General features: G+C 40.9%; 1 protein-coding gene across 2 annotated transcripts in view; it reads right to left on the reverse strand.

Moving 5' to 3' along the window:
• BRINP2 (BMP/retinoic acid inducible neural specific 2) overlaps positions 1-15,674 on the reverse strand; it is a 234,740-nt gene that overhangs the window by 134,302 nt on the left and 84,764 nt on the right. For both annotated transcript variants that reach the window (XM_072128734.1, XM_072128735.1), the window contains exon 4: positions 6,211-6,392. In XM_072128734.1, coding sequence (XP_071984835.1) covers positions 6,211-6,392 — 182 coding nt within the window. The remainder of the gene's footprint in view (positions 1-6,210; positions 6,393-15,674) is intronic.

The following is a 15,674-nucleotide window of genomic DNA, read 5'->3' on the forward strand; positions in this document are numbered from 1 at the left end:
AAAATGAGAACAATTTAGAGGGAAAAAAAAGTGTTGACTCTATAAAGGTCTGCGTCCCGCTACATCCAGAGAGGCTGATTTAATATGATATATTTAATGTTATCTCACTCCTGTTCTCAGACTGAATTTCTCATTTAGAGGTACAGCCACTCATTTTATCCGTCTCCATTATAATAATAGGGTTAGTTTTGGGTGCCTTATGTTCGGCAATTTTAATTTAAAAAAATCTATTACAACACTTTTTTATAGTTGGACAAATAATTAAATTGGATTTATTATAGAGGCCACGTCAAGGGAGCTTAAAAGCTGAGCAATTGTTGTACAGACTTAAATAATTAACATGCTGTAACATACTGTAAACAAAAAGAGTACAACCAATTTAGAGGGACGTTGTTGGGTCCAAATTCCTTCCCAAAATGATAATAGAACTGCATAAAGGCTTTTTGATTTAGGAACAAATAAAACATCTTTTAAATTAGTGACATGATTTAGAGGGGTTATCCAGTATTTAGTATCAATTGTTTATCCTCTGGATGGGGATAAGCCATCAATACCTGATCTGTGTGGTCCAAATTTTGGCACCTGCATCAGACATTTTCCACCCCGGAAAAACAAAGACAGGGGACCAGAAGCAACTTCAACTGCTACTGGCTCCTTGTCCCTGTGCTCATAGCTGCTGTTTTAGGGGTTGGATATGGGACGATAGACCATCAGTACTAAATGTTTGCTAAACTTTTGACAACATTGACAAGTCAGTAGTGCAGATGATAACTGTAAACTTTTCAATATACATTGTGTTCATGTGACCTTCATTTTCCCGTTCCTTTCCTCTTTATTCAAGCAGTTTGTAGAAATCTTTTTGTCCCTGCACTCCACTGACTGCTGACACATAAGGAGAAGCTGATGAAGTGTCTACAGACTTAACTCTGTACAGACAGTCCATGGATAATCTTATCTCTTCAGAGAACGGAATCATTGAGGGAAATGATTTCTGGGTATGGAAATAGTTACTGATTAGTCTCTTTATGTGCCTGAGGAGGACGGAGATATCAATGTTTTCAGATACACTGCTCTCTACAGGAGAAAGAGCAGAAGTAATACACAAAGAATCTGAATAATAGTGTATACTATTATAATAAACCTCAATAATAGTGTTGACTATTATCTGCTCTATTCCTTTCTAAAATAAAAAACAAACAATTGATTAAAATGATTAGTCTTTCTTTAAGTGGGAAAAGCAAAAATTTAATTGTGGAAAACTTTATATTGCCTCCACATATTTGTCCAAAGAATGGGGGTTCACAATCTGATCAGTGGGGGGTCCAGAAACCGTCATGAGAACAGGAGTGCTGTTCTCTCTCATGAAGCATCTTGTTTGGGATGTTTCCTGCCAGTCCATTCATTACTATGGGAGTGTTGGATATTGCCAAGCAGAGTGCTCAGCTGTCTTTAGTACTCCGATCAGGGTCCACGAGGGTGTTGGAGATAAATGTGGTGCTCGCAACTTCCCATACTCCTATAGACAATGAAAAGAACTACTGCTCAACCAGATTCTCCATCAGTTAGTAAGAATGGGACCTCCCTTCTTTTGATCTGTGGGCTTCCCAGCTGTTGGACCCCCACTCATCAGATTGTGATCCCCCATCCTGTGGATCGGAAATAACTGTTTAAACACTTTGAGGAGTTGATATTTTGAGTTTGAGATAGTTTGAGTTTGCTACTTCACTTGTAATTTATTGTCTTCATTTTGCTTGGAATTCGGAATCGTTCCATCTGAATCAAAAATGATCAAGGTTGATTGGTCGCACAGTCTAAGCTGTTGGTTTTGGAATAGCCAGTATACAGAACTGTATTTGCCGCTAGGGACACTTCTTCATGAAGTCCTGGACCTGTCGTGGTAATGATAAGCCAGGTGGTGATATCATTAGCTTACAACAACATCTGTTGTGAGGTTTGAGAGGAACCCGGTAATCAAACACCCATGTGTCTCAGGTCGAGATTCCAATAAAGGATCTACGTGGACCACGCAATATCAGAGGGAACATATTGTAGACCACTCATCATTTAACCACAAGATGTGCGACATGTGGGGCTACGGAGAAATTGCAGAAGAGTGGAACTATAAAAAAAAAAAAGAACAGGCTAATTTTCGGAACAGAAGGGAGCTGGCTGCTTTTTAATGAGTGGCAAGTTCATTAACGGGGCCAATGTTCCATTAATAATGTCGCTACAGCAGCTTTTGCCTTTGCTGATACACTGCTCCATTAACCCATTCCACTCACAATATAAAGTCAATTCTGCTCCATTAACTTTTCCATACATAAGCAACCCAAAGGAAATATCATTGAATATCAATGCATAAAAATAAAAAACATTTTTTTGTAGATTGCTTAACCCATTAATTCAAACAGGGCTTGGTTGAAAATGGGGACGAAAATGAGGAAAACAGGTCTTGTTATCTGTCATGACTGTAGGTAACCAGGTCATGTGTGTACAGTACAGGGTATTGGTATCGTGCAGAATAAGAAGTACTGTGTTGTAGACAAGGAGTTGTATTGTGTAGTGCCCATATATACAGGCAGTTCTGTAGGTTTGTTCTTAAGTTGAGTCTGTATGTAAGTTGGAACTTCATAATTGTAACCCTAGTCAAAATTTCTTTGGGTCTCTGTGACAATTGGATTTTATAAATTTTGGTTGTCATAAGAACCAGGATTAACAATTAATGTTAATTAAAAACACCTTTTGTAACTGTTATAGATGTTTATTGTAGCCTAAGGCTAAAGTACAGTAAATTAACAATTACCAGAGGTCCGTTTGTAACAAGGGGCCATCTGTAGGTCGGGTGTTCTTAAGTAGGGGACCGCCTGGTTAGTTGTACTATACTCAAATATACAGGATAGGGTTAGCTGTATTGTGCTGTGCCCATATATACAGGATAGGGTTAGCTGTATTGTGCTGTGCCCATATATACAGGATAGGGTTAGCTGTATTGTGCTGTGCCCATATATACAGGATAGGGTTAGCTGTATTCTGCTGTGCCCATATATACAGGATAGGGTTAGCTGTATTCTGCTGTGCCCATATATACAGGATAGGGTTAGCTGTATTCTGCTGTGCCCATATATACAGGATAGGGTTAGCTGTATTCTGCTGTGCCCATATATACAGGATAGGGTTAGCTGTACTGTGCTGTGCCCATATATTGTGGTGTCTCCATGTATACATGATAGCAACAGGGACCCATAGACTATAAGTAGTTGTGGAACTGTACAATGCCCATATTATTGCCATTGTGCTGAACTGTCCATGTTGTGCCCATGCATACAGAATAGGAGTAGTTGTACAATGCTGTGCCCTTACAAACAAGTTAGAAATAGTAAAAATGGGCAGTACAATGTCTATATATATATACACATAATAGGAGTAGTTGTACTGTGACAAGTCCATATATCCATTATGAGAGTTATAATACTGTACAGTTCCTATATATACAGGGTAGGAGGAGGAGTAATATTGCGCTGTGGCCATACATTCAGTGTAGGAATAGACATTATGGGGCACATTCCGTCAGACGCATTTCCGTCGGGTTTCCCGAATTTTTTCGTTTTGTCCTGAATTGCCCGGGTTTTTGGCACACGCGATCGGATTTCATGAGACACAAATCGGGGGGCGTGGATGTCGGACAACCCAACTGATTCGGACAAACCGCAGAATTTCAAGATGAAATTGTGTCGCAAGATCAGCACTTACAAGCACCGGGAAAAAGAAGGTGAACTTCGGCGGACCTCAGCGGGGTCCGCCGAAAGAAATTTGACGCACGATCTTAGTGAATCGCGGCAGACCCTTTATCCTCGTCGGACATTCCTGGATCGGCGGCGTCAACGGGACGTGGAAGTAAATGTGCCCCAATGTGATGGGTTCATATATATGTAGTTGTATGTGTGGATTCCATGTCCAAGTACTACTGTATCTTATATTATTATGAGGCAAGAGCTCAGTAGAGGCAGTTCACAGTGGATGGCAAGGTTAATCTAAGACTCTATCAATGATTTCTCTTTTACAATTCTTTAAGATGGAGATTGGTGGCGGCTCCATAGATCCTTGACTCTACCACCATCTGCACATAATGTCAAACACGTTTTTGACATATTTGTTGCTTCATTTTAAGCAAATGGTTAATTTTTCCAGATTATTCCATCACTTTGATCATGGTTGGAGCAGGAGGTTTTGCTTTTCTCATCTCAGATCCAGAAAAACAACTCTCTGATAGAGAACATTATTATTGCTCGACCTTTTCACCCAATGTTCCATGAAAGGTGTTCTGCCACTTTGGCTTCAGCCGTTACGAAACTATCATCTACTTACATTAAAGTGGAATAATATGTTTTTTTTTTTTGTGATATTACTAATAAACTGTAGCTGGTTAATTATAGGCAGGACAGATGTGGGGTCTAACAACAGGGGTTCAAAGGATAAAATAGATGCTGAATGTATCCGAATAGATTCTCTATAGAAAACCGGTCCTTCTATAAAAATCTGCCTTTTCACAGCAGGTGAAGAAATAGAGGCGACGGTCATTTTAGGCAATATGTCATGCTTATCTGATGGGCTGCAGTGAGTCTGGACGTTTATATGTATACGTCATTCATTCTTATGTGGTCTGACTCTATACACACAGCCAGATCTCTGCCAGGAACCAAGTAGTTAATTTATTGTCAGAACCCCCAACAATCACCAAATCCATGAGAGAGATGGGAATGCGTATGGTAAGATTTCCAAAGATTTCATAGCACACAAATATGACCATCCTTAAAGTGGCCGTCCTACGCTCAGTGCTATTCTCTATCTGTAGGGTTTAACATTCTCATCAGTGGGGGCGTCCTCCTACTAGAACCACATAGATCATGGGGATCCAATTACCCGTAATTGAAGGGGTGGCAAGGTATAGTTTATTGTATTCTCTCTGAGAACTCTCGGAGATAGAAGTGGTTTGAAATATCACATCATTGACCTACCATTACAACAGTTAGGAGAATGGGACCCTTGTTGGACCCCAATGATTAGAATGGAATGCCCTATCCTGTGGATAGGAGATGACAATTTAACATTGGAACCCCTTTCATTTAGCTTGGATATGGCTAAAAGGGAATCTGTTGAGTTGATTTGGGACCCTGAATCAACCACATGTTCTTAGGGATCTATGGTTTAGGGTCCCAAATTGACCTGTATGCCATCTGTCCATGAGCGCAATATATAAAAACAGACAAACATGAGACACATCGGACTCACATCTGAAGATCTCGGTGTCGGAGCCTCCTCTCGTGTCATTTCAATTAAGCCATACTCATGTCGCTTATGTCTCTGAGAGCTTTGGGCCAAGGTAAGTAAAAATTGTATTTTTTTAATGGGCCCACATACAGAACTTTTACAGGACCAGCATGAGGTGGCGGGAGTCAGACCTCCACCAATTACGGTATAGATAGATATAGATTCTGAGAAGAACCTTTTTAACAAATTATCTGCACCTTCATTATGTAGACAATAGACTAAGATAAAATTGGGCCTTCATTACATAAGAAATCCTAAATTTCAAATCAGTCCCCCATGGGCTTTTTCCCATTTCCCCACATAATAGAAAACGTATAATTGCAACACGATGTCATCGAGAGATATTACTAAGGGAAAAATCTACGTCCAACGCTCAATTTCAGTTGATACAAATCCAAAGTGTTTGTCTCACATGACACGAAGCCTTATGTTATCACTCATTATGCCCCAGGCTACCAAAAATTGCTAGCTAGACCATCCAGAATGAAGTATATACCTGAACGTGTTATGTATATGGAGCCCTTCTAATGATCAGATCTAGAGAATATTGCATTCCATTACATTAACTTCCTGATTCTATCTAAGAACATTGTCAAGGGATTGCTTGGATAATGAACTTCCTTCAGATAATCAACCAAAGGCAATTTTCCTACCGCCAAACCCCTCGCAGAGCAAAGAGATCAAACAACTTTCCATTGACAGGACTGTCTGATCCAGTCCTGTAAATCCTCTGCTCCCTGCATTCTGGGAATTATGCAGTTGTCCTACAAAGCATATCTTAATGAAACTCTGAGGTACAACCCAGGGCTCCTCTCATGGCAGAGGTGTTAATCACTGCTATTGCACAGAGGCTACTGCATCATTAACCCTTGCTCCGTGTACCTTAATGGCTCCCGTGGTGATCTGAATGTGGTGCAGCTGCCTGAGTGCACTCTCCCGGTCCATGAAATATGAAGCCGCCAGCTGGTGTAGAGTATCCAACGTGGGGGCTGATGAGTTCCCACGAACTCCGGCTTCTCGCTTCAGTCTTCCTTTATCCACAAACATAGTGAGGGACTCTTCACCTGAGAAAAAAATAAAGATATAAGTGTTGCCCACGGATAAAGAATAGGCATAAAGTAACCTATACTGCACTAATTTTACCCATAAACAAACCCATACAGTTCATTGAAACCCCACTCATCAAAGGGTTCCATACAGTGGTGGAACGTAAGCTATTATCCAAGTCCTTTTGTCCAAAATTGTGGAGAAATGGGATATACACTCACATCATCCCTGTATATTTTACATTGTATCTGTAACCACACGATGCCAATACAGTCCAAGGCTTTGGCAGAGCAGGGAGCAATAGACTCCTTTCTCTGCCAGAGTGAAGCTATACTCCCAGAAGTGCCATTTCTGCCGGTGATCACATGTACATTTTATTGGGCTACGGCTTTGGAGCCCCGGGAAGCAATAACCTTACGGGTATTTAGACACTGAATGGCTATTATATGTGGGTTCAGAGTGATCGTTTTATTTGGGCATTGACTGGCACTACTATATTTTGTAACAAACATAAGTCTGTGTAGAGGAACCAACTTCATCTCAAGAGTGGCCTCCATGGACTTAGGGACAACACATGAAGTGAAGACCTTGTAAAATAGTGACATCTCATGCCTGAGAAGGCAACTCATTGGGTTAAGTAGGTCCCTTGACCTTCCCTAGAACTTCCAGCTGGGTGCCGAATCAAAACCATAAGTACAGTGGTGGAGTTAGACTGTCATGGCCCCTGCGCTGTATGAATATTATAGCCCCTACAAGTCTGGAATCACTTCCTACATATGGTACTAGAATCGGCTTCTTGGGAAATGGAGGATGTATCACTTTTGTCAGCTTTCAATCTGCGGTTTCAGGGTCTTTGGAAGACCTTTATGTGCAGTGGGAGCAGGAACAGATATATGATGATTTCATAAGTGAAGTTCCTTCTAAATATAAAATTTGGTGGGTGGTTTGGGTGGCCATGGGCCTCCTTGAAGGCTTGGGCACCGGGCTACCACCCAAACCGATTATATTATAATACACTACTACATAGATACTAAAGTGTCACAGAAAGTGGGAGCCATGGCAGATTACAGATTATGACCCACTAGAATCCAATCACCCATTGGAATTTTTCCATAATCATGTAAGACGCATGGTTTTTGGATTAGGTTGGGAAGCACATTCTCAAACGTAACCCTTTGAACCCAGTCAGGAGAACACACCTTTCCATTTTCAGATGTTCTGCGATTGGTCTCAGCATGTGATCCTTTTCATTACTCAAGTTCCACACAGGTGAACACAGCTCGACAGATATCCAGAAACAGAATAACATAAATCACAGCTTATTACCCAAAACCATAAAAGCAATAAGGCTATACACAGAGGTGCCACTATAATTTGGCAACATGAAGTAGATGCTTCAAGCAGCAGTTTGGAAGGCAGAAAAATTAAGCAAGTTAATTACAAAATAATAATTTCCTCGCTGTAAATTAGGGATGCATAACTTGTGCACTGAACTAATGATGATTCAAGGGCCAATACACAAAAATGTGATATATTAAATATTTTATGCCAGCCCAAATTTTAGAGCAATAAAATTTACCTCTGCTCTGCTGTATTCAAGGCTACATGGGGATTCTTCATTAAAAACTCAGCTAAGGAAACATTTTCCTTATGGAAAGGAAGCTATTTTATATTCTGTGGCTATTGTTTCCCCTCATTTTATTATTCTGCTGTCTCTTTCTCTTTACATCATTATAGATGTAACATGTATACTGTATACATTGTACCGAGATATACTGTCTTGCAAGGAAGAGAAAATCCAGTAACAGCTCCAATCAAGGGGTAAAAAAAATTCATTAACAATATATTTTTCAGTTTAAAAATACTTCTAAAAGTGTTCAAAAAGTGTACTGGGCCCCAAATGACCGCAGTGGAATCATATATTATTCGTGGTACTGTATAAACTTTCCAGAAATAACTTAGCTTTTTTCCAACATTTATTGTAATTTTAGAGAAATTACCTTCTTGGTGCACTATGGGAGGGGCCTACATAGAGTAAATGTTTGTACAGAACTGTGTGAGTAAATGTATGTAGCAGAGCTGTGTGTGGATGAAGGGATGTAGCAGAGATGTGTGTGGATGAATGTAGCAGAGATGTGTGCGGATGAATGGATGTACCAAAGCTGTGTGCAGATGAATGAATGTAGTAGAGCTGTGTGTGGATGATTGGATGTAGCAGAGTTGTGTATGAGTTAATGCATGTAGCAGAACAATTTTTTTTTAATTGTTGTCAAATATATTTTCCTTTATTTGAATGACTTAACATAGGGTGCCTTGTATAGCCTGAATATATATATATATATATATATATATATATATATATATATATATATATACTCGAGTATAAGCCGACCCAAGTATGAGCTGAGGCCCCTAATTTTACCACAAAATGTGGTAAAACCTATATTTTTTTTACTCAAGTATAAGCCGAGTTTGGGTTTTCAGCACATTTTTTTGTATATATAAATATATATATATATATATATTACATTCACCGGCCACTTTATTAGGTACACCATGCTAGTAACGGGTTGGACCCCCTTTTGCCTTCAGAACTGCCTCAATTCTTCGTGGCAGATTCAACAAGGTGCTGGAAGCATTCCTCAGAGATTTTGGTCCATATTGACATGATGGCATCACACAGTTGCCGCAGATTTGTCGGCTGCACATCCATGATGCGAATCTCCCGTTCCACCACATCCCAAAGATGCTCTATTGGATTGAGATCTGGTGACTGTGGAGGCCATTTGAGTCCAGTGACCTCATTGTCATGTTCAAGAAACCAGTCTGAGATGATTCCAGCTTTATGACATGGCACATTATCCTGCTGAAAGTAGCCATCAGATGTTACAGGGTACATTGTGGTCATAAAGGGATGGACATGGTCAGCAACAATACTCAGGTAGGCTGTGGCGTTGCAACGATGCTTAATTGGTACCAAGGGGCCCAAAGAGTGCCAAGAAAATATTCCCCACACCATGACACCACCACCACCAGCCTGAACCGTTGATACAAGGCAGGATGGATCCATGCTTTCATGTTGTTGACGACAAATTCTAACCCTACCATCCGAATGTCGCAGCAGAAATCGAGACTCATCAGACCAGGCAACATTTTTCCAATCTTCTACTGTCCAATCTCAATGAGCTTGTGCAAATTGTAGCCTCAGTTTCCTGTTCTTAGCTGAAAGGAGTGGCACCTGGTGTGGTCTTCTGCTGCTGTAGCCCATCTGCCTCAAAGTTCGACGTACTGTGCGTTCAGAGATGCTCTTCTGCCTACCTTGGTTGTAACGGGTGGCGATTTGAGTCACTGTTGCCTTTCTATCAGCTCGAACCAGTCTGCCCATTCTCCTCTGACCTCTGGCATCAACATGGCATTTCCGCCCACAGAACTGCCGCTCACTGGATGTTTTTTCTTTTTCGGACCATTCTCTGTAAACCCTAGAGATGGTTGTGCGTGAAAATCCCAGTAGGTCAGCAGTTTTTGAAATACTCAGACCAGCCCTTCTGGCACCAACAACCATGCCACGTTCAAAGGCCTCAAATCACCTTTCTTCCCCATACTGATGCTCGGTTTGAACTGCAGGAGATTGTCTTGACCATGTCTACATGCCTAAATGCATGGAGTTGCCGCCATGTGATTGGCTGATTAGAAATTAAGTGTTAACGAGCAGTTGGAGAGGTGTACCTTATACAGTGGCCGGTGAGTGTATATATATACTGAAAAATTTCTCAAATAACTGTAATGAAGATTTTCATCAGATTTCAGTCCGGGTCCTGTATCTAGAGCGATCCTAGTGCTCTCAGACCTAGAGAGTGCTCTCTATTCGCATCAGATTTTTGCCGTCCTGAGATCTTAAACTTTGTTTAAACACATGTGTGATCCTAGTACATCCTAGAGCTGCCCCTTGTTTTTCATGAACCATTTGACTTTAATGGGCTAGTTTTTACGCACAACTTTTTCGTGGATAGGATATGATCGGATCAAAAGACCATGAAAAACATTTAATGTCTGTACTGCCCAATAGACTATCAACGAGTCAGAGTTCTGTTTGACTGTTGTCTCATGTAGACATCACTTATAAATGAAAACGGGTCATGGGCAAGGGATTAGATTAGATTATCTAGGGACATCTTTCACCGCTGTTCTTCCAATTGGTCATCTAACCCCAAGCTGCCAAATTTATTCCAAAATAAAGGTACATTTCGATGTAAGCTACATAATGGGCTGTGTATCTCTTATTCTATGAGAAGTACATGTATTTACTAAAACAAACCAATCAAAAAGGTGGCAGGGTCCCTTTAATTTGAGACTCTACTCTATTAAAGAAAATATACAATTTCCTTTTATACATTATGAACCAAACATACCTTGAGAATGCTGTAGCTGCATTGATGCAGAAACATATCTTGTTTAATCCCTGAATTAAGTGGTTATGATAATGAGGCTCTGGCACTCTTGGTACTTCTCCTCTTACCCTAACTATACGCTGCTTCACAGATTGATGTAATCACTGTGTTGTCCCTGGCAGACAGAAGTAATCATTAGCTATATCAGTTATCCAGCTCAGGTTGATTATTCCTGTCTGGACAGTTCAGGAAGCTCTGTGTAATGTGTTTATGCTTTCTCAAGGCCCTGAATTTTATAATTGTTTTTTGAGCAAAACCACTCAGATCAGGTATTAAACAAGATAATTTCCTTTAAGTATATTTGCAATTGGCTTCAACTAAGACTATTCTTTGTCTATACCTTATGTACAGTATAAATGGAACATGTACCTTGAAAGGATCTTCCATCCCAGGAACAAATGTTATTGGTGAGAGGTCACCCTCTAGTTACAGTATTGTCATATGTTTTATCATTGTATTGACTCCTATTCCTAGCCCCAAGCTAAACAAGTCATTTGTTTCCCATGTAATAAGTTAAGTGATCTTCTCCCAGACATGAGCACTCTATAGTGCTGCAAGGAGCCAGACTTGGACTATCATCTCCTCCGGTGCTGGAAGATTTCTGACAAGTGCAGAGTGGATGATATGTCGCCCGCACAGTTCTATTCACATCTTGTGTAAACATGTGCCAACTCTCCACTGAAGGGAAGAAGATGTGAAACGGAGGGGGAGGTGGAGGTTAAGAAGAGGCGAAACATGTGAGAGAGGATGAAAATGGAATTAGAGGTGTGAAGTAGGTGAGAAGGAGACAAGTGGACTGCAGGGTAGGTCCAGAGATAAGGTGGTAGATAACTCATTTCACTAAAATCATGATAATTATTTCAATTTACATGATAAGGGTTAATTCACACGTTAAAATCAATGGGGCAAGTCGGATTAAATATGTATCGGAAAGAACCGCAGTGGATCTGGAAATAGATTTTAGGTGTCTGAAATAGATTTTTGGAGTTGAAATTCTTTGTCCAGTACCGCTATGTGAACATGCCCCAAGAGGGCAGCATAGGACCAAGGGAGAGACCTTTAGTCAAAAACAGTCTCAAAGGCTCCAGTTTCATGACAGCCCCAAGATAAGAAAAATTGCGGCACCACCTATTTGGCAAATTATTTTACGCTTAAATTTCTGCAGCACTTTAAATCTCACGCCTTCCCAGTAAAGACACATCACTTCCTGCTCAACCCCTCTCCTTCCCAGTAAAGCCACATCACTTCCTCCTCCATCCCTCTCCTTCCCAGTAAAGCCACATCACTTCCTGCTCCATCCCTCTCCTTCCCAGTAAAGCCACATCACTTCCTGCTCCACCCCTCTCCTTCCCAGTAAAGCCACATCACTTCCTGCTCCACCCCTCTCCTTCCCAGTAAAGCCACATCACTTCCTGCTCCATCCCTCTCCTTCCCAGTAAAGACACATCACTTCCTGCTCCACCCCTCTCCTTCCCAGTAAAGCCACATCACTTCCTGCTCCATCCCTCTCCTTCCCAGTAAAGACACATCACTTCCTGCTCCACCCCTCTCCTTCCCAGTAAAGACACATCACTTCCTGCTCCACCCCTCTCCTTCCCAGTAAAGACACATCACTTCCTGCTCCACCCCTCTCCTTCCCAGTAAAGACACGTCACTTCCTGCTCCACCCCTCTCCTTCCCACAAATATGGTGCCCCAGAATCCATCAAATTATGTGGCAGATTGTATTGATTACTGGACACCTGTCCAATTGCTTTCCACATTACAGTTTGGCAACACACAAAGGCTTTGTTATTTTCTGACAGACTGACTGATCCAACTGCAGCCCAGTCAGAGTCTGCATAGCAGTAGAGAGAAAGAGACAGGATCTTGTGACCCAATACCAGGGCCAGCGCCAGCACTGGGTATACCCGGACAATTTCCGGGGCTCAGGGCTGCTGTAGGGTGTACAAGGCTGTACAAAAATAGGGTGCTGTATGTAAAATAATCCATTAGGGGGCTGTTTGGTATGATAAACTATGGAATATTTTAGGCAACAGGAGACTATTTTGGTTTCTGATTTTTTTAATGCCACCACATGAGTTCACTGCAAAGGTCCACTGAGACTCTGTCGCCCAGGGGCCTACTGAAACCTGGAGCCGACCCTGCCCAATACCATTGGGATACAAGCTCAAAGATCCTTAGAAACTGGAATACTACAACCCTGAGGAACTGGAATATCTTCAATGTATATTGATGAGGAACTTCATTATGTGCTAAGGCTCTTGTTGAAAGCAAGAAAATGCAGAATGGCCAGGTAGACCAAGAGGATCCTGCATCAGAGAATAGCTACACGGTAGAGCTAGAGGAAGGGTTCAAAAGAGCCATACCTGAGGGAGTACAGGACCTGTGGAGGTATATGATAAAAGAAGCACTCAATGCTGAGGGCACTCAAGAAAAGGTCATGAGAAGCCGAGCTCCACTCCAGCACATCGGTGACTGGGGACTTTGTACTATAAGGTGTAGAAGATTAAAACTACCAAGCATGAAGTAAATTATGCCATAATTAGCCAGTCGACCTACCACAACTTCCTCACTTATTCTTTAACCCCTTATCTCTCCATCGGTTTTCCATGTTAATGCCCAGGCCATTTTAAATGCCTTCTACAAGCTAAAACTTTTTCATTTCTTTTTACTATAGTCTGACAAAATGTCATTTTTAATAGATTTGCATATCCTACTGGTGAACTTTTATTAGCCCTTTCTGAAGTTTTTTTAGCCTTTCTGGTCAAACCTAAATAACTTTAAATCGTGTTTCTCTCAGTCAATACGCATACAACGATACCACACACACACACGTATATATATCACGCATATATCATACCTTACCATAATGAAATAGCTTTAGGGGAAAAAAAATTGCATTGCCAACCTTCCAGCACCATAGCTTTTGAAATTTTTTGTCAATATGGCTGTGTGAAGGTTTTTTCTTGGCCAAAAAAACTGTAGATTTTGTTTGTACAAACTTGGGGTTCATAAAGTTTTTTGATGGCGATTAACATGTTTGATAGATGATTAAAAATGTACATTTAGGCGTTGTGTTTTTGAAAGCTTTGAAAGTTTTTTTTCTTGTCATACAGGATAAATACTATAGCTACTATAGTTTTGTAGCCTGGGTTGGTAAAAGTGTGGACGTTCAAAAGTTGTGTTTTTCTTTTTCTTTTTTGATTTTTGTGTGTTTTGGTGTGGTTTTTTTACTTTTTTTTTTTGTACATTTTTTATATTTCATTGTCCAACAAGGAAATACTCACAGTAGATTGTTGGATCTCTAATATATAGCACTGTGCTACCTATGTAGGGCAGTTCATTATATCTTCCCTAACAGACCTCCGGCCTTGCCCTAACGAACCTCCGCAACTATGGGGTGCCAATGGTTGACATGAAAATCCATCATGATAAACCAGACACTTACTCATAGATCCAGGCACCGTGACTGTGGTAATCTTTTTATATTTGTTATCCATGGTCCCCTTTTTTCTAATATCAACTTTGAAAATTATGATAATGAGAGTCCTTCCTTACTACAGATTCACAGGCTGTGACACTCTGCAGAAAGACTTCCCCACCCCCCACCATATGCTGAAACTTCTACGGCTGTAGTGATATTACTACAGGCAGAGGGAGGGAGGAAGTGCTGAGGGAGCAGGGAGGAGGGTGATACAGTGTAACAGCCTGTGAATCAAAGATGATTTTAAAGGGAATGGGGCCACGGATAACAAATATAAGAATAGTACCACAGTCATGGTGCCTGGATCTATGAGTAAGTGCCCCTGGTTTATCATGATGGATTTTGATGGTCGATTTCCTTTAAGTTAATTGCCCCATTTTTTTCATGCAAAAAGCTAAAGATACATCAGGAGGCCTATAACTGTGAGTCTTATTACCCTTCTTCAACCAGATGTCTTTAGAATCAATTGACATACTTGCAACTCAGTAAATTTTACAACTTTAACACTACATGTGATTCGGTGCATTGTCTCTGCCATTACTTTACTATGTGGTGCATTCACTACACACCAAATCCATAAAAATCTGCATGCTCTCTTCACTCCCCAGCTGGCATATGTGCTACATTTTGAATAAACTTTGTGGAAACGGGTTGCAGTCAGCAATCAGGACATAAGAACACTACAGATTTATGAAACGGTCAAAGCCCGGCAGTGGAGCCCCAACGGAGGTCCCATAGCACTATGGCAAGGAACCGCCCAATTACCCCCAATATGTGATTTACTGTGCTGGGAGCTTAGGGCATGGTAACTACACCCGTCACTTTATAGGAGTAGAAACTGAAACATCTCTTCATATCTCAAATTTACACACTTGCACCATTTTTGGGGATATGTTTCCTTGTCCTCGTTGTGCCCTATTTACATCTCTAAGCAGTCGTCTCCGCTCAATCCCCCAACCAGTTTTGTTCTCCATCTCCTCGTCTTTCCGTCTTCCTGCAGTCAGCCTCATTTGCTGGTAGACGTCATCTCGACTGGAAAGTGTTTTTGTTTGAACTGAAGCAGAATTTGCATGAGCTCTGCGAGGACAAACGTGACCGCGAAGCTCTGGCTGAGGATTGTCCATAGTAGCTGTCAGGAAACGCACATTCATTTCCCTGGGAGGCTGAAAAAATGACTCTTTCTTCTCGTAAGGACACAGGTCCTTTTTGTTAGGTTTTTCACTGGATAGCCCAATTTTATAGCAAAACATGACTGTTGTGAAGCCATAAAATTATCTAATAAAGAATAGATACATTATTTGGTATGTGAGTTGAGTGCAATAATTGCCAAAAACATGCCACAATTTTTAGAAATATTAAAAAGAA

This window comes from Engystomops pustulosus, chromosome 10 (assembly GCF_040894005.1).
Source record: "Engystomops pustulosus chromosome 10, aEngPut4.maternal, whole genome shotgun sequence".
In the NCBI taxonomy this organism is placed as follows: Eukaryota; Metazoa; Chordata; class Amphibia; order Anura; family Leptodactylidae; genus Engystomops; species Engystomops pustulosus.